This window comes from Rhinatrema bivittatum, chromosome 11, assembly GCF_901001135.1.
Source record: "Rhinatrema bivittatum chromosome 11, aRhiBiv1.1, whole genome shotgun sequence".
NCBI lineage: Eukaryota > Metazoa > Chordata > Amphibia > Gymnophiona > Rhinatrematidae > Rhinatrema > Rhinatrema bivittatum.
The window spans coordinates 77,537,121-77,556,963 of NC_042625.1; the positions used below are offsets into that span (position 1 = coordinate 77,537,121).

The window sequence follows — 19,843 nt, forward strand, 5'->3', positions numbered from 1 at the left end:
CCTGCAGGATATCGCTGCTTATCTAAGTCAGTTTTTCTCATCTTCCCTCTTTGATCCTTTTATACAGTTTCCCATGTTTAACCCATCACACAGGACCCCCCCACCAAAGGTCTTTTACCCAATCTCTTAGCCCTGGCCTTGCCATTACCTGCCCTGTCCGTCCCAAGGAGGCTTATATTCTGGCCCAGTATTGGTTTGTTTAGTGAGTGTGCGTTTTACATGCTAGTTATAGAGCTCACACGATTGGAATAATTACATAAAGGGTCAAAGTTTAGGGGGTTCAGAAATGGCAGGAGCTATTAATGAACTTATAGCCTCTATCCTCATCTTGCCACCCATTTCCACGTCCTGTGGCACCTTGTGCATCCTTTACAGCACTGCTTCATCCCTGAAGACCAGTACCGGGAGTCCGGGAGACTGGGTCAGTGTGTTTTCTTGCCCATCGACCATCCTGGGGCTCTGAAGTCCTTGCTGCTTCTGCCGTGCTTTCCTATCCACTTCGCTTGACAAAGACAGAGGCCAAGGAAAAGCCTTTGTATTGGACCTGTCTTGAAGGGTGATGGACTAGCAGTGTTTCTGGCCAGTGGAAGTTTCTGCTTTGGATCACTCGCAATTGCTGGGAATGGAATTTGGAACTTTATGTGAGACAGAATGAGCGAGACAGCGTCTGGCAGCCTTGGCATTCTGTGCGGGGGGCTGCAGCATCTCGAGTATCTTAGATGAGGGGGGGAGGGGTTAGTTTGGTTAGTGTTCATACTTTGATAATATGGTCTAAAGGCCCGGATCCTTCTGTCCAGCCCTGCACCCCAGGCGGGGGTCCTTAGACTCCAAAGTGGCTTCCCTGAACAATCCTTACGTCTTTCAGTAGCCTGGAAGTGGTCAGATCCAGCCCCTGGGTATTAAGGATGTCTCTGAAGTGGTCAGATCCAGCCCCTGGGTATTAAGGATGTCTCTGAAGTATGGCAGTTCTAGCACTTTGTCTCATTCCAGCTGTGCTACAGAAACCCAAGTAATTGGAGGCCAGCTGGCCTATTAAACATGTAGGTTCTCTGCTCCCAAATGTGGATCTAAGTTTTCGCCCTCAACTGGAAATCCTGGTTCCAAGGGGTCAAGACAGCCAGCTGAAAAGGGTCAGGCTGGGATCTGGCTGCACTGCTGTCAGATGAGGCAGAGAAAGGAACGTTTCTTCATCCATTGACTACAAAATTAACCTTTTACGTTTTTCAGTAATTTGTTTCAATAATCTTTTGCTTGCATTTTTTTTAAACTGAATGAAGTGAATTAGTGGCATGAAATATGTCAGACTTATTGACACAAAAAAGGGTTTGAATTAGCATAAGTTAGAACTTTGCCAACAGTTGTGGCCAATTGTCAAGGCTTCCATCCTGGCTATTGTCCATTCGTGCATCTTTCATATTCATTCGTATCATCGTATATCTAATAATCTTAAAAAAAAACCACCTCTATCTAAAGCGGAGAGTATGACAAAACCCTCATGTTCACCTCATGATTGGATTGGAAATGGCTGAGCAGTATGGAGGCAGCAATTCTGAAGGAGTTTCCTTGGGAAATGTATATATCAATAGATGAACAGTTTTGTAGGGGAGGGAATTGGGAGAGAAGCACATATATTGTTTTAAGTAGCTAGGATGGAGGGAATTTGTGTTCATTTTTAAAGGAAATGCAAAATGCAACAAAACATCTGCATGTTTGTTTCATTTAAAAACAAACCAAAATAAATGTATTTTTTTGGTTTAATTTTGTTTCGGAAAGCCACCAAAGGAAAACCAAACTCCTCGTCCCCCCCCCCCCCTCCCCAGAGTTCTTTCCCCTCCTTCCTGAGGTTTGTGAGGTAGAAAGGGGGCACCATCTGGCCATGTAACAGAATAGTGTCGGCTTCAAGACTGAGAGCTGGCGGGCAGGAGTATCTGGGGATTACTCCTGTCCCCCTGTACTTCATATACCCCAGGAAAGGGTTTAGAGAGGGTGGAGGGGCTTATGGGGAAGGCCTGCTAGGGGTTAATTTGATTGTTTGGCATCGGCTGGGAGGGTTCTTTTTATTTTATTTTTCTTGCAGGTGTTTTTTGTTTGTTTTTTTTCCAAATTATGTTTGTTTTGGTTCAGTAAACGAAATTAATTGAAACACAAATTTTAAAAAAAACCCCAAAAAACCCACCTAAAATGAAACAAAAAAATAAATGTTCTCTGCATAGTCCTCCTGGGATGCAGACCTGAGGAACGCAGCTAAAATCACAAAAATATAGCAAGAATCCTCCATTACCACTGCTCCTGCCACCAGCTTCCTCTTACTATATAAATTTCAAAGCAGCCTGCCCATAGCCAAGCGATAATCTTAGCTACTCCAGGGATCCCATTTCCTTGGATCTGTAAAGAGACAATCCTTGGCGCTTATGCAAAATCACCTGCCTGTAACTGCACAGAAGAACACGTGCGCATACACCAGGCAGGCACAGGGCAGCCAAAGCACAAAGGGGAGTTGAATTGGCACCAGTTTGAAAATTGTGAGCAGTAGTGTCCGACTTGTTCATGTCCCTTCCATTTCATTCACTTGCCACCCTCAGCACTATCTCTTCCTTCCCTCTCTGTGCCTTTTCTTACTCCCATATTACTCACTACGCCACCTCACAGCAGTGTGGGGGCCTCTCCTCACTGGCGGGGGATGGGAACCCCGCCAGCGTGCCAACGGATGGGTCCCCTCCTCGCTGGCAGGGTTGGGATCCCTGCCAGTGCACCGACGAATGGGGACTCTCTTTGCCAGCGGGGAGTGGAAACCCTGCCAGCGCGTCATTAAACTGCACCAGTGCTCCAACCTAGCTGCTCAAGCAGGCAGGCGTCGATAACTGAGCCTTTGATGGTGACGTCAGACACTTAGGCAGGCAGCTCGGAGCACTGGCGGGCCACACATAATGAAGAGTGTCCACGTGATAGGCAGGCTGGAATAAAAGCCTGTAGGGGCCGGATTTGGCCTGCGGGCCAAATCTGTTTGCCCATCACTGCCCTAGTCTATACATATCATGGCTTAAGTCTTAGTGCATCAGGGAATTTTAAATTGACCATAAAGACACCACAAGATAAGCCCTATATGCGTCAAAGAAACCTCTAGATAGATACAACTCCCCAGTAAAACTACTATTAAAATTATCTGATAGCATCATTCAACCAGCCCTCTTATTTGGGAGTAAAGTGTGTGTGTGTGTGGGGGGGGGGGGGGATGTCTACCATTAACCTCAAACTCTACAGAATTGGACAGAAACCCAATAGAAATCCTACACCTCCAGTTCTCCAAACAGATACTCCGGGACCACAGAAACACCTCTAATAATGGGACAGAGTAGAATTAGGATGCTTCCACCACTACTCATCATGCAAAAAAGAGGCTTTCTTTTCAGTCGCAGGCTCAAAACCCTGGAATCAGCTCCCTACAGTTTTAAGGAAGGAAGGAAGGGTGCATAAAAAGATTCAGGAAACAATTAAAGGCCCTTCTATTCAGACAGGCATACTATAACATCTGGTAGCAGAAATATTTATGGTATCGCTGTGTAAAAGACTGCTTTTATTGGGTTTTTTAAATTTTATTTTATTGTATTTGTAACACCATGTCTGGTTTTTTTTTTTATTATGAATATTAATTTTGTAAGCCACATAGCACTTTCGATATCGTGGCATAAATAAATATTCAAATTCTGGAGCCATTTCAATAACAGCAACACAAATTCCCTCCTCTATCGGGCTCTCTGTGAACTATGAAACCTTGGAAAAAAAGGCTACTCGGCCCTGCTGTAGCAGACCTGCCATACTAATCCAGCACTAACACCTGGAACAGCGACAGCCCCAATACAAAAAGACGGTGATGCAATTATTGCAATGTGCCCTAGAACACCAATACACCTCCTACTGTGAAGAGCAAATTGGAGAACAGAACAAGCCAGACTGCTACAGATCCCTACACACAGACAAAAAAAAATGCTAGCAGAATCCCTTACCTCAGTCATAAATGCAAAACAACTGGCAAACTCTCACCAAATTTAGCATAAGTGACCACAGACTAGAAACAGAAAGATGCAGACAACAACTGAACTGGAAACCCCAAGAAGTCCAACTCTGCATGCAATGCAACACTGGAGAAATAGAAACAGAAATGCATTTCTTCCTGTGCTGTGCAAAATACAAAGATATCAGGGATGCCCATTTCCCAAAGCTGAAGGGAGAAAATCTGAGACTTCCCTCTAGGGAATGAGCAGGAAAAACGCTGCATAATCCTGGTTGGAAGAGGAGAAACTGGCAGCCAGAGCAGCGAAATATGTGCTATCCTGTCAGCAGGCCAGAAATGAAACCTGAGCAGGCACCAGAACCAAAACCTGAGTTTTGTCCATTGGTTGTGCTTTCTGCAAGCTGTAATTTTACTTCCCTGCTATTATTTTGTAGTTTTTTCCCCCTTTCTTCCTCTTTATTTTAATCATGATGTATATTACTTTGTCAACACGTGTAAACTTGTCACGCCAAGGAAGTCATCTGAATCCGACCCTATTCAAAATCTCAGCCTGCAGGGAACATCTTTTAGTGACTCAGGGTATGAGAGGGAGACCTATCCATACAAACAGGGTGAAAGGCTCAGGGCAGAGGGCGGAGGATGGGGGCGGGGGAGGGCAGCGTACGTGGGCCACAGGCCGGAATGCAGAAACTATCTGCAAGGCTGCAGTTAGCAGGAATGAGAGCAGCAGGTGCAGGAGCCGAAAATAATCCTACATCTCGAAACTTCTGCCAGAAAGGGTGAGGGGAGAATCAGCGCTAAGGCAGAATTTGTCATTTCTCGACACACCCTATACTGCAGTATTCTTTCCTAGGGTAACTTTCGGGATGTGGCATTGGTATTCCTGTGGGAGTGCTCTGGGTGTGGCACTTTGTAGTGCTGTATTCCTGTGGGAATGCTCTGGATGTCGCACACTGTAGTGCTGTATTCCTGTGGGAATGCTCTGGATGTGGCACACTGTAGTGTGGTATTCCTGTGGGAATGCTCTGGATATAGCACACAGGTGGCACCCTATAGTGCTATATTTCTGTTGGCGTGCTCTGATTGTGGAACATTGTAGTGGGTATTCCTGTGGGAGTGTGCCGAATGTAGCACACTGTAGTGCAGTATTCCTGTGGGAGTGCTCTGGATGTGCCTTCCTGTAGTGCTGAATTCCTGTGGGAGTGCTCTGGATGTGCCTTCCTGTAGTGCTGTATTCCTGTGGGAGTGCTCTGGATGTAGCACACTGTAGTGCTGTATTCCTGTGGGAGTGCTCTGGATGTGCCTTCCTGTAGTGCTATATTCCTGTGGGAGTGTCTGGATATGGCTCCCTGTAGTGCTATATTCCTGTGGGAGTGCTCTGGATGGCGCTCCCTGTAGTGCTGTATTCCTGTGGGAGTGTCTGGATGTAGCACACAGTAGTGCTGTATTCCTGTGGGAATGCTCTGGATGTGGCACACTGTAGTGCTGTATTCCTGAGGGAGTGTTTCAGATGTGGCACACATGTGCCTCCCTGTAGTGCAGTATTCCTCTGGGAGTGCTCTGGATGTGGCTCCCTGTAGTGCTGTATTCCTCTGGGAGTGCTCTGGATGTGCCTCCCTGTAGTGCAGTATTCCTGTGGGAGTGCTCTGGATGTGGCTCCCTGTAGTGCTGTATTCCTCTGGGAGTGCTCTGGATGTGGCTCCCTGTAGTGCTGTATTCCTGTGGGAGTGTCTGGATGTAGCACACAGTAGTGCTGTATTCCTGTGGGAATGCTCTGGATGTGGCTCCCTGTAGTGCTGTATTCCTGAGGGAGTGCTTCAGATGTGGCACACATGTGCCTCCCTGTAGTGCAGTATTCCTCTGGGAGTGCTCTGGATGTGGCTCCCTGTAGTGCTGTATTCCTCTGGGAGTGCTCTGGATGTGGCTCCCTGTAGTGCTGTATTCCTGTGGGAGTGCTCTGGATGTGGCTCCCTGTATTGCTGTATTCCTGAGGGAGTGTTTCAGATGTGGCACACATGTGCCTCCCTGTAGTGCAGTATTCCTCTGGGAGTGCTCTGGATGTGGCTCCCTGTAGTGTTACACTGTCTTCTCTGTCTCTGTCTTCAGCTGTCTTTCTCTGGGAAGCCAAGGCCCCCCCCCCAGCTTTTACACTACACATAGACAATTGTGGGAAAGGTAGACCTCTAGAAAGGCTCCCTCTGATTTATGCCACTCCCTGTGCACACCTTTCCCTTTAGGTATTTCCACTGTCTGCAGCCACATCCCTAGTAAGAGGAGGGTGACAGCATTGGCTGCCCTCTCCCCGCTCAAGCCATACACGTGAAGTTCTAGGTCTCCAGATAACAGACGTCTCTTGCAGGTGGGTTATCTGGCCTTGGTGGTCTCATACGCTCTTGCCTCTCTTCCCCAGGAAGACGAGGTGGTCCTGCAGTGCAGTGCCACCATCCTGAAGGAACAACTGAAGATGTGCATGGGGGCGGAAGGCTTCGGGAACCGACTTTGCTTCCTAGAATTTACCTCCAATGCCCAGGTTTGTGGAGGAGGTGGGGGTGGAGGTGTGGGCCTTGGACCCTCTGCTCTCGCGTCTCACTCTCTCCTTTTCTCTCTGCCCTTGTACAGAATGTGCCCCCAGACCTTGCCATCTGTTGCTTTATCCTGGAGCAGTCCCTCTCGGTCAGAGCCTTGCAGGAAATGCTGGCGAACACCGTGGAGACAGGCAGTGAGGTAAGAGATGGAGACCCGGTACTCCGTAGCGGGCATGGGCAGCTCAGACACTGGGCACAGGGCAGAGAGAGAAAAAGAGATCCAGAAGTGCTAAGGTACAGAATATCTGGGTCATGTCCAGCCTGGGCTCTGAGAAGGAGACTTTAATGATGCCTTTGGCGGACCCAGGAATGGGGCGCAGCACTGAGAGCATTGCACTGCATATTGTGCTGTGAGGTGGCTGTTGGGGATGTGTGAGTGAGAAGCACTGGGGGCATTGCACTGCATATTGTGCTGTGAGATGGCTGTTGGGGATGTGTGAGAGAGAAGCACTGAGAGCATTGCACTGCATATTGTGCTGTGAGATGGCTGTTGGGGATGTGTGAGAGAGAAGCACTGGGGGCATTGCACACTGTGCTCTGAGGTAGCTGTTGGGGATGTGTGAGTGAGAAGCACTGGGGGCATTGCACTGCATACTGTGCTGTGAGGTGGCTGTTGGGGATGTGTGAGTGAGAAGCACTGGGGGCATTGCACTGCATACTGTGCTCTGAGGTGGCTGTTGGGGATGTGTGAGTGAGAAGCACTGGGGGCATTGCACTGCATACTGTGCTGTGAGGTGGCTGTTGGGGATGTGTGAGTGAGAAGCACTGGGGGCATTGCACTGCATACTGTGCTGTGAGGTGGCTGTTGGGGATGTGTGAGTGAGAAGCACTGGGGGCATTGCACTGCATACTGTGCTGTGAGATGGCTGTTGGGGATGTGTGAGAGAGAAGCACTGAGAGCATTGCACTGCATATTGTGCTGTGAGATGGCTGTTGGGGATGTGTGAGAGAGAAGCACTGGGGGCATTGCACTGCATACTGTGCTGTGAGGTGGCTGTTGGGGATGTGTGAGTGAGAAGCACTGGGGGCATTGCACTGCATATTGTGCTGTGAGATGGCTGTTGGGGATGTGTGAGAGAGAAGCACTGGGGGCATTGCACTGCATACTGTGCTGTGAGGTGGCTGTTGGGGATGTGTGAGTGAGAAGCACTGGGGGCATTGCACTGCATATTGTGCTGTGAGATGGCTATTGGGGATGTGTGAGTGAGAAGCACTGGGGGCATTGCACTGCATATTGTGCTGTGAGATGGCTGTTGGGGATGTCTGAGAGAGAAGCACTGGGGGCATTGCACTGCATACTGTGCTGTGAGGTGGGAGTACTGGTGGCATGGGGGCATTACACTGCACTCTGTGCTGTGAGGTGGCTGTGGCGAGACATCAGGGACACTGCACAGGGCCCTGGCTGCGGGAAGGTACTGGGACACTGCACGTTGTGCAGGGTGTGGGGACCGGGGGGCACTGCACACTGCCCTGTCAGTTGGCGGTGGGAAGGCACTGGGGTGCTGCTCGGGCAGGTGGCTGGGAGGAGGCGCTGGGAGCACTGCACTGCGCTGTGACATGGCTTGCAGGGGGGAGGGGGCTGAATGCACTTTGACCTCTCTTCTTTTTGTTTTGGCTTCTCATGTCATCTTTTCATCGCTAGCCTCTCGAGCTGGATAAATGGGTAGGTTCTTCCATGATTGCCAAGGACCCTCCCGCTGTTCCTTGCCAACCTGCTGGGGCTCCCACCTGTGCCTGGACTCTGACCGCGTGGGCTGTGCGGGACGAGGCCGGGCTCCTTCAGCTCTTGGTAGAGCAGCGCAGTCTTTTGTCACCAGTTGGAGGATTTTTTTTGATCTCTAGGGTCTGAGCTCTGCAGGCTCAGGGGTCCTACCCCATGTGCTGGAAGCACTTCCGGTGCTTTCTGCACGATGTACAATTAAATTTATAGCAGCGCTGCCCTGTGTGTAGCAGAAGGGTTTGTGCTGTAGTATTTCCAGAAATGAACTTGCAGCAGGGGTGTTTGTAGCCACCCTTTGCGCTGGTTTATACTCCTTCCAGTCTAAAAACAGAGGCTCAGCTTTTGTAATCTCACCCAGGTGGCAGCTCCAGATTCACTCCTTGGTTCCTGCTCCCTTCTTCCTGCCTCAGGCCTCCAGCTCTTACCCCATCTGATCTCATCTCCCCTCCCCAACACTCATCCACTCCTTCCTTCCTTCCTTCCCCTCTTCTTGTGGTGGTTCTGTTTCCCGTGTCCCTGGCTGACCGCATGGTCCCTATCTAACCAGATGTGAACAGACTGTTTTCTGGTGGGGGGGGGGGGGGAGACGCTCTGTGAGCCCCGCCATCCCCCACGCTCAGACCCTGCATGTGGAGTCACGGGAGGAGGCGTGTCTCGTGCTATGCAGCCCACGGAGGGCAGGGGAAGACTCTGTTCCTTTCTAACTGGGGGCTGAAGATGGAGGAGGGGGCCTGCCATGCCAGCGGGTGCTCATCCTCCTCGTACTCCAGAGCCCGATGCCATGAGGAGAGGACTCATTCAGCAGAAGAGGACGTTAGTCCATCACCTCCAGCCTTCCTCGGACTCCCCACTTCTGAACACACCTCACTTTTTTTTTGACTAAAAATCAGTGGCCCACGGTCCATGAGTCCCCAGTGGCCCCCTGCAGCAGTCGAGCTCCCGGTACGCTGCTGTCACCATGTCTGTGCCATCTGCATGGTCAGGGAGCTCTTCTGCCTGCTGCTGAGATTACTTTGGGTACTGATTTGGGATCTCTCTCTCTCTCTCTCTCTCTCTCTTGTTTTCTGTCTTTAACTATAGTCCTCACAAGGTGGTGGCCACCGAACTTTGCTGTATGGTCACGCCATCCTGCTGCGACACTCCCACAGTGGCATGGTAAGTGGGGTCACAGGTCATAATGGGTAAGGGGGGTAAAGTCTTCCTTCCCCGGGCGGGGAATGTGCAGCCCCTGAGGGGGCACTGTCTCAGCGATCAGACGGACCCACACTCTCTCTCTCTGTCATTCCTGCATCCGCTGCTGTCAGAGTTTTCTGCCTCCTCCCTTTAGTATCTCAGCTGCCTGACCACGTCCCGCTCCCTGACGGATAAATTGGCATTTGATGTGGGACTGCAGGAAGACGCAACAGGTGAGTGTTCAGCCTTGGAGGTGCAGAAACACTCACACTCCCACTCGCATTCATCTGCTCGCTCACACACACACACACACAACCCTCCCATCAGTGAGGCACAAAGATAGACCCCGCCCCCATACCCACACGTGCATGCACTCACACCCTTTCTGTAAGGCACAGAGGCAGGCCCCCTACACATGCGCACACTTATCTACATACTCTCAAAACATCCTCCCCCCCCCCTCCACCACCACCCAGGCTCCTTGTGGTAACACTGCTCCTTACAGGGGAAGCTTGCTGGTGGACCATTCACCCAGCCTCCAAGCAGCGCTCTGAGGGGGAGAAGGTGCGTGTTGGGGATGACCTGATCCTTGTCAGCGTATCCTCTGAGCGGTACCTGGTGAGTATCTGTGGGGGATAACCAGGATGGGGAGGGGGAAGAGGGCTGGGCACTAAGTGCATTGGAGGCTGCCCGGGGAGGGTCCTACATGGGAACTGCTGTAGCTCCGTGATGTCAAGGATCACTAAGGACAGGAGTGAGGTCAGCAGCTGGGAGTCTCCTCCTGGGTGGTGTTAGCTCTGAACACTTCTACTAGCGATACTAATCCTGCCTTCTCCCGCCTCCTTTTCCTGGCCAGCATCTCTCCACGGCCAGTGGGGACCTGCAGGTGGACGCCTCCTTTATGCAGACCCTCTGGAACATGAACCCCATCTCCTCGGGCTGCGAGTTTAAGGAAGGTACAGTCCGAGGACGGACGTCTGTACCTGTGTGTGTCTGTGTCCTTGTAACTCCATATATGTACCTGTTTGCTGTCTCTTGCTATGAGGGGCTGTTAACCCCGATGTATTCTTTCTCTGTCACCTCTCATGTGAGCAGCACATCTGTCTGTCCTGTTTCATATAACCAGCACTTCTTTCTTTGTCTGTCTTTCTGTCCTCTCCGGCATAACCTCCACCTCCTCTTTCTCTCTCTTGGACTCCTCTAGGGTACCTGACAGGGGGTCATGTCCTGCGTTTATTCCATGGACACATGGATGAATGTCTCACCATAGCCTCCACCGACCAGGGAGAAGAGCAGCGCAGGTCAGAGCTGGTGGAGGGAAGGGAGCAACAGCTCAGGTCAGCAATAGGGGGGGGGGGGGGGAAGGAGAGAGGAGGAGCACAGAAGCCTAGGTCAGTGCCAAGAGAAGGGAGAGCAGAGCGGATGCTGGCAGAGAAACACAAAGCAATGCCGTATCTTCTGGAGGGCGGCAGGGATGGAATAAGCCCACAAACATTGGAGGGCAGATTGGATTGAATTAGGATTCTTAGATCTAATTACTCGTCTTTCCTAGCCCAATGGTTGCTAATTGTGCCAGCAGGGCAGGTGGGGGTGGAATGCCATTTTCTGTTCCTATCAGGCTGGTATTCTGGGGACAGATCCATTAATGGACACCTCCTTTTTGCTGTGAGGATCCCAGGTGTCTCCGCCACCCATTATATCGTTTCGTCTTGTTTTTCAGATTGGCACATTACGAGGGTGGGTCAGTGTGCACCCATGCTCGCTCCCTGTGGCGGCTGGAGCCCCTGCGGATCAGGTACACCTGGGATGGGGAGTGGTGGGGTGAGGGTCACGTAGAGGAGTAGGCGCTTCCCTTCCCCCCACAGCACCCAGAGAATATCCTGGTAGACCGCTGAGATACTCCGGTATCAGAGCCCGTGGTCTCCTGGACCCTCGAGACAGACGGACGCACACCTGCTCTCAGCACAGAGCAGAAACATGCATGGCAGGGCTTCTGCGTGCAACTATAGAAGTGCTCTAGGGTTCACCTCTGCATTTTGCTTTGGCTAATAGGGGTGTGCATCGATAAAGTTTCTCCTTCATTTTGGTTTTCCCTCCTTTTTTGTTTTTTGTTTTGTTAGGTTTTCTTTCGTTTTTTTATACTTTTCATTTACAGGTGAATTTTCAAAGGAGTTATGCATGTACATGTAATATCCTAACATAGTTGTATTCAAAAGCCATTTACTAACGTAACGTGCTCTTAACACGGGTAAAACCCATTGACAATTCAATGGCATGTGTTGCAGCAATTGTCAAAAGCCCACTTACATGGGGTAAAGTGCAATTTCATGGGTAAAACCCAATTTTAAGCATGTGATATGCTTTTGAAAATCAGGCCTTAGTGCACAAAAAATCAAAATAATGCGGCATTAAATGAAAAATTTTAAAAACACATCATTCGTGAATTTTATTTCTCGTTTCAGTTTAGAAATGAAATGATACGAAACAAATAGGCTCTGTTGTTAAAAACGAAAGCACATCCCTATTGGCTACAGAACCACTTGCTTGTAACATCAGGCCCAGTAAATTCGTTACTCCGATGAAGGTTGGAGGAAGTCAGAATAAGATAGCATCACGTGCAGATGATTCTTTGGTTAGCGATGTGGCCACCTCTTCACCCCATCTTCTGCAGATGCTTTGCATCTCTTTCACCCTTCAGAGTGCACCCTGACAAAGCGGAGGTTGAGTTAATTGGTAAGCAGGGGATTACGCTCCCTGTGGACTGTCCTGTAAAATTGCATCAGACTCCAACAGGCGCTTAGGTGTTCATATTCCGTCTAATCCGTAGGAGCTTTGTTAGAGTCATCATGGGACCTTGTTTCAAACTACTAATCCAGAATGGGAAAGCTGGAGTACAGTTTTGGCCAAGTAGAATGATGTGTTCCTAAGATCCTTCGTGTGCCGGCAATTCAGTTAGCGTCGGGGGGGGGGGGGGGGGGAATGGGGGAGAGGAATTTAAGTTAAATAAACCACTGGCACATTTGTTCAAGACAACCTGGGCGCCTTTCTCACATGCACGAGGCAAAGTTTCAAAGAAGAATGACCCTCTTTGAAGATGATCAGAAAGTCCTTGCACTTCGTACCCACTGTTTATGGGGCAGAATATTTTTGAAAGCTGAAGGTGTGTGCAGTGCTTTCTCCCATTGCGGATAGAGGTAGAAAGGGCATCTTTACTAATCGGAGGCCTTATTTAGGGATTTGCTTCCTATTGACAGAGGAGCAGAGTCCAAGCCGCTGTGTGATACTCGATGGATTCTGATTGAACTGGGACGGCTGTGTGAGGAAGAAATTAATATTTTGGGAGCATCTTCTGCCCTCTGGTTTCATTGAACATGTTGATGGGTTTGTGGCACTGGAGCAAGCAGGATGGTTGAACAGATTTAAGGCTGTGGGAGTTTTTTTCCAAGCCCATGTTTCTTGGCCAGTGCGGTAAAGTTGACATTTTCTTCTGGTTGCACATCCCTTCCTATCAATGGTTTGCACTGAACAGGGAGTATAAAGCTCAGCTACAGATTTAATGGGTCCAGTGATAATTTATTTATTTATTTATTTAGTGATTTTTTTTTATATACCGCGGCACGTTAATAACATCACCTAGGTTTACAATAAACAATAAATCAGCAACAAGCTTTACAGTCAATATGATATAAAGTGGAAACATAATATATAACAATTAAGAACAAAACAATTAAACCAATGACAATCATATTCTATAGTTAATGGCAAGTCTAATAAGGAACGGGAGATCAGAGACAGATAAAATAAAATTTGGCAGCGAGAATAATACTAAATGCTTGATAATGCTTGGGGGGGGGAGGAGCACTTTTTAAATTGTCCGCATTGGTATAAAGTCCGTGGGCTCTGCTCGAAGATTGCAAGAGAACATGCGTGCGCTCGCTTGCACCCAGTGCAGGTACTGTCTGAATAGAAAGCACGGCCTAGGTGCCTCCGCAGCTTCATCTCAGCGCAGCTAGCATCAGTGCGTTGTGGGACAGTGGCATGCGCCTATAGCCAGATCGAGGGAAGGCAGCTTTCAGACAGCTGATTTTTTTTTTTATTTTTCATACATGCAAAATGATTTTTGCCATCATACATGGCTTTGCAGATTCCTTCCTTGTGGGTAAAATGTACAAGAAATTGGTGCTGGGAGGGTAAAACACTGGCATGCATTGTAGGCTGGAGTAAAGATTGCGGCTTCCACTGTTTCTGACTCAAGCCTCACAGCGGTCTCAGGTAGTCTCTTAATGCTCTTTTGTCACGAGTTGTCAAATCTCTCTGTATGAAGTTTTTTGGGTTTTTTTGCACAGAATTCACCTAACTTGTGAAAAAAGCAAAGATGCTTTTTTCACAAGTTAATGTCAACTAATGTCCTTCAACTTCAAGTTCTATAATACAACCAGCTCATTTAACTGTTCGTTGTAAATATTTAAAATGCTATTAACCTTTTCTTTTTCCTTCCTCTCCCAGTTTAAGCATCCCTGTTTTTTGTAACTGCTTTCTTCCGCACTACAGTTCCAGTTTGTTTTTTCTTTCTATGCACCACTGTTTTAATGTAAACCAGCATGATGTGATTTTATCATGAATACCGGTATATAAAAACCTTAAATAAAATAAAATAAAATGCTTACCTGTAACTGATGTTCTCCATGGAGGAATGGACACACATCTGGGTGTCTTCACCCCACGGGCACTAAATTGAGTACTAGACTCTTCCAGTTGTGGAATCTGCTGGAAATTTCTCACGTACGCGTCCTAGAGTTGGCGAGCTCGCTGCCTTGCTCCTCACCTCAGTCTGCCCCAAGCTAACTTAACTTACCAGGAAGGTGGGAGGGTATGTGTGGCTGTTTATCCTGATGTTCGTGGAGAACATCGGTTGCAGGTAAGCAACTATGCTTTCTCCATTGATAAGTGGACAATACATCCACATATTTATTTATTTTATTTATTTATAACTTTTATATACCGAGGTTCAATTAACAGGATTAGGATTGTGGGGTTAAATATTTCAATTGTTAAACCTCCCCCAACCTTACACTTCTTTTATTTATTTATGTTTTTGCAGTAAGTTGGTTTTTTTTTTTCAAATTGTTTATTGAAGAATTTTGTTGAATTATGCTGTGCCAAAGATTGTAACTGGAGCAGGTTCTTTGTGCAATGCATAGTGTTTTGCAAAAGAATGCACTGAAGTCCAAGTGCTTAGGAATGCAATCAATGTAGCCATTTCTTGTAGCATAGAAGGATCCTGGTGCGATAGCCTGTAACAGAGTGTAATACACTGTGATACTCATCGTGAGAGTGTCAGCTTGGTCACAGCTTCTCCTATGCAATGGTTGTCTTAAGCTACAAAAAGCTGATTTTGTTTTTCTGAGCAATTGTGTTCTTTGTAAGAATAATGTCAAGGCCCTTTTACAGTCTAAAGTATGCAGACTCTCTTCTACTGTTGACAAATGAGGATGTACGTAAAAGAAGGTGGAATTATACTCTGATTTATATGAAATTCCAATGCTACTTTTGGCAGGAACCTAGGAAGGGATTGCAATACTACCTGATCCTTGTAAACTTGTATGTAGGGATAAAAGATCACTAATGCTTGCAGATCGCTTAATCTGCTTGCTGATGTTATGGCCAGGAGGAAGAGTATTTTCCAGGTTGCATATTTGATGTGAACAGTTTTCAATGGTTCAAATGGGGACTGCATTAATTTGTTCAAAACAATGTTCAGATTACATTGAGGGATTGGAGGTTTTGTTGGAGGTTTGAAGTTGGACAATCTTTTCATAAAATTCTTAATTAAGTTGTTCTGAGAAATTGATTTTCTATCTGCGTGGCGGTGGTTTTTGAGATCACAGTCAAATGCATGTGCACCAAAGATGTTTTAAGAGTATGATAGGGTGTACAGATAAGTGAATATGTACTCAATGGAACACGTTGCGGGACCACATTTTTTTGCTAGAACCAGACTGAAAACCTTTTCTACTTGAAAGCATAAGATCATTGAGTTGCTGGTCTTCGCATTACAAAAAGGACTTTTTTCACATCTTCAGATAAGTCCCATTAATAGGTTCCACTCAGCATCCATGCTGTCGGAGTCAATGACTCTAAATTGGGATGTATGTGTATGCCTTCCATCTACATCAGCAGGCTCAGAAAGATTGGAAGAGATATTGGAGTTCACTTGGCTAATCTGTTCAACCAAGGGAACCATGCTTGGTGTGGTCAGAATGGGGCTATCAAGATGTCAGTGGCCCTGCCTTGGCGTATCTTGAGAATTGTCTTTGATATCAGTGGGAATGGTGGGAACACATAAAGAAGATTTTTCTTTCAGCTGATCACAAATGCATCTGCTGGTCTTTTAGAACAGTAACGTTGCAGTTTGCGGTTTAGAGAAGAAACAAATAAGTGGCAGCCCCTATATTTGGAATGTTTGATCTACAATGCTGCAGTGGAGCAACCACTCATGAGACTGGAACTGCTGACTTAGTGTGTTTGTTATCGTATTATTCTTGCCTGATAAAAACACTCCTTGGATTGTTTTCTTTCTGGCAATGGTCCAGTTCTACATGGAGACAGCTCTTTGGCAGAGTCGAATGGATCTTGTCCCTCCTTGCTTGTTGACATAGACCATAGCCACTTGGTTGCCTATTTGTATCTTTATTATTTTGTTTTTGAGCTTAAAAACTTGTAGGGCTTTGAAGATAGCCAATAGTTCCAACAGGTGGATGTGCTGGGTGGCTTCTTTCCAGAGCCAGTGGCCCCGAGTGGATATATTGTTGAGTTGTGCTCCCCAGCCCTGAAGAGATGCATATGACGTAATTAGCAGCTGGTAGCATGGAGTGTGAATGTTCTGCCAAAACTGAGTATTCTTTTTGATAGACCACCAGTTGATACATTGTAACATATCCATGTTACAATGTAAAATAGGGCGGACTCCACCCTATCTCTCAGTTTCCTGTAAACCGATGTGATATTTCGATCGAATGTCGGTATATTAAATAAATAAATAAATAAATAAATAAATAAATAAATAAATAGGATGCAAATAGCTGCTTTGTTGTGCATTCTTTGTGTGGAGTGTTTGGGAAAATTGGGTACCAAATTTTTCTCAGAAGCCAGTGAGCATGATAAATGGGCTAATGGGACTCCATGTAAGCAAATGACCCAGCATTTTTAAGTAGTACCTGGCTGTCTTGCATTTTTTTCTAAATGAAGATCTGTAGGACTTTCCTCAGTTTCTCTGCCCTTTACTGTGGCAGGTAAGCTTTGCCCTCTTTCATAACCAGGCATGCTCCTATGAATTCCAAGTTTTGGACTCGGGGAGGGGAGGGGGAAATGGGATTTCTCAAAATTTATGAGGAAGCCCAATCAATACATGATGCGGATAACTATTTGAACATCCTCTTGTGCATGTTGGTATGTGGTACTGAAAATCAGCACGTCATCTAGATACAGGAAGACCAGTAAGTTGCGTCTTTGAAAGCAAGCAGCTGCCACTGCTAAGCATTTGCTAAAATCTCTGAGCATAGCCATCAGACTAAATGACGGAATCCTTTATTGGCAGTGCTGATTTAGACATTGAAATTTGCAATGACTGATATGGATTGGAATATGCATGTAGACATCCTTCAGGTGTGTGGCAGTCAATCAATCTCCTTTTTGCAACAGCGGAATATTTAATTAGCAAGTTCATTCTGAACTTTTCTCATTTTAGGAAGAGATTGAGATCTCTAAGGTCTAAAATAGGATGGAGATTGCTTGGTTTTTTTTTTTCATAATAAGGAAGTATCTTGAGTGAAAACCTTTTCCACATTGATTTTGTGGAACTGATTCAATTGCTTTTATGTGCAGCAAGTGATTATTTTTTCTTGGAATACATTCCGCTGTTGACGTGAATATAACTGATGGATCAGGTATTTTTCTGGAGGGACTTCATCGAAATTCAGAATATATCCATTCTTTATTATGTTGAGAACCCATTGGTCTATTGTAATTTCCCTCCAAAACTGATGAAATATCTGTAGGCTTCTGCCAACGGATCTCTGAGATCAAGAGTTCAGCTTCTGGTGATCAGAAGTGTCAAAAGTCTGTAGGGGCTTTTAAAGAAGGCTGCTGCATTTGCGTCTGCTGAAGCCAATCTGTTTCTAGTTCTGTTGAGGCTGTTGTTGTTGTAGAGCTAGAGGATATGGCTGAACTATGATTGAACATTGTCTACAGTATTGATATAGATAGTATGATTATTTTTATAGTGGTTAGATGGATAACGTCTTTGAGAGAAGGTTTGTCTTTGAATTGTGATTGGAGAGCTCTCTTTTATTGTTTGAGATACTGTACAACTTCATATACCTTTTCCCCAAAAAAGGTTTTCTCCTGGGCAAGGTTGATGTTCTAAACACTCATGAATCTCTTCTTGCAGACCAGATGCCTTTAACCAGGCTAATCTTCAAGTCACAATGGCTAGTTTGGATTGTGTGGAGGTGGTGTCAAAGAATCAAAAATTGACCTAGTCATGTGCTTCAAACAGTCTTTAAGGTCTGCTGTTGTTTGTGAAAATGTGTCTTGCTGATCTACTGACATCTGAGCCAATTCATCTAACTTTCACAAGTTTAAGAAAGTAAATTGTGCCATTTGCATCTGGTATGCATTTATGCGTGTGATTAGCATGGATGCTTGAAAAATGTTCTTACCGGTGGAATCTAACAGCTTGGGCTCTTTTCCTGGAGCTGTTGAAGAATGAGTTCTCGGTTTTCTAGCTTTTTGCATGGCTGCTTTCACTATGATATATTCATGTAAAATTTGAGGTCTTTGATGTCCCATGTTATCTTGAATTCTGCTTCTATGATTCTAGACACTGGAGAAATCAAGCATGGTGTTTTCCACATCTTTATTTTAACTTCTTCCAATGATTCATGCATTGGCACTGCCTTCGTATACTTTTGTGGCTGGATAAATTGATACACCCCATCATAGATTTTGATTTTTGCATCTTCTTCTAGTTTGAAATTATTATTTTCTGACATTTTTAACTAAAAATGTCAGATAAGACAAATCTTCTGGAGGTGTGGGTCTCCCTACCAGGATCTGGAGACTGACCTGAAGGAAGATCTAGTGAAGATGGTTCCAATGAGAATGGAATTGAGAAGATGGAGTCTTCTGAGTTATCCAAATTTATGGAAACTATTTCTGAAGGTGGAGAAGGAAGAGAATGAGCCTTTTCGATTTCATCTTGGGGATGGATCTGATCCTCTGTGTTATCCCTTTGTGGAGATGTTTGATGAGCTCTATAAGGAGTATGAGAGAAATCTTTCTTTTAGTTGGATACAAACTGTGTCCACATCTGTTTAGCAAAGGCATGACATTCTGCTAGCAGTGGGTGAGATGATTAACCCCTTGTTTGTTTGTGTATCTGAGGCCTTAATTTAGGCGGAGAATTATTGTCCTTGGACCATCTTCTCTTTGTCTATGGTAACAATCCTTGTCTCTATCTGGAATATACACTGGATTATCTGTGTCTTCTTTTCTCAGAATGCTTTCTTGAGGATCTATCAGAGCTCTAGGAAGACTTATGATGAGAATATGGAGATTCTATGGTATTCTGTGGTTTCCTACTGGCTTTCTATGCTGAAGTTTGATTTCTCTGTGCCAAGGAATGTTTTGGCATGTTTCAGGCTTTCTCCATGCCGTAGAATATGGCGCCGATGGTGATGGAGTTGTTGGCGCCGACACATTGCTCTTTGGAGTCGAGAGTACAAATTCTTCTGTGCTGTAACTCTGTTCAGTGCCATCATCATTGAGCTCTGTTATCTCACTGGTGAAATATTGTTGGTACAGTGTTTGGCCTGCGAAGATTCACAGCCATCCGTAGAAGCTACCGACCTTTTGTCATGCTCTAAGTTTTTTAGAGTATGATCTGCCTGTGGCACTCTGTTTTAGAAGATTCAAATTTGCGCTCTTGTCTCCCTTTTTGATTTTTATTCTGTCAGTTTGAAGCGGGCATATTTGAGTTTTAACTCTCGATGTGAGCATGCCCCGGGAGACGTGCTGCTGCAAGCCTTACAGATTTCAGAATTGTGATTTGGTCTGAGACATTTTAAGCAGTATTCATGCTAATCTTTAAATGCTATTTTATGCTAGCATTTCTTGCACAATTTGAAAAGAGCTTTCCCTTTTTATATTCCTTTGCTTTTCCGTTCCATAGTCTTTGATGAGATGTTTAAAAGTACTAAAAACTCATCTAAATTTTTAACAAATTTTAAAACTATCTAAAAGAATACAACTGTGCAAAATATTTCTAGCAGATTCCAGAGCTGGAAGAGTCTG

The 19,843-nt window shown here is 46.1% G+C and overlaps 1 protein-coding gene across 14 annotated transcripts in view; it reads left to right on the plus strand.

Moving 5' to 3' along the window:
• Positions 1-19,843, plus strand: part of RYR1 (ryanodine receptor 1) — a 132,546-nt gene that overhangs the window by 6,116 nt on the left and 106,587 nt on the right. For 9 of the 14 annotated variants that reach the window (XM_029571751.1, XM_029571756.1, XM_029571758.1 and 6 more), the window contains exons 2-10: positions 6,423-6,542; positions 6,632-6,736; positions 8,240-8,260; positions 9,398-9,472; positions 9,645-9,723; positions 9,996-10,108; positions 10,347-10,446; positions 10,695-10,791; positions 11,211-11,285. In XM_029571751.1, the coding sequence (XP_029427611.1) occupies positions 6,423-6,542; positions 6,632-6,736; positions 8,240-8,260; positions 9,398-9,472; positions 9,645-9,723; positions 9,996-10,108; positions 10,347-10,446; positions 10,695-10,791; positions 11,211-11,285 (785 nt within the window). The remainder of the gene's footprint in view (positions 1-6,422; positions 6,543-6,631; positions 6,737-8,239; positions 8,261-9,397; positions 9,473-9,644; positions 9,724-9,995; positions 10,109-10,346; positions 10,447-10,694; positions 10,792-11,210; positions 11,286-19,843) is intronic. The other 5 variants (XM_029571755.1, XM_029571757.1, XM_029571763.1 and 2 more) reach the window with 1 other exon arrangement.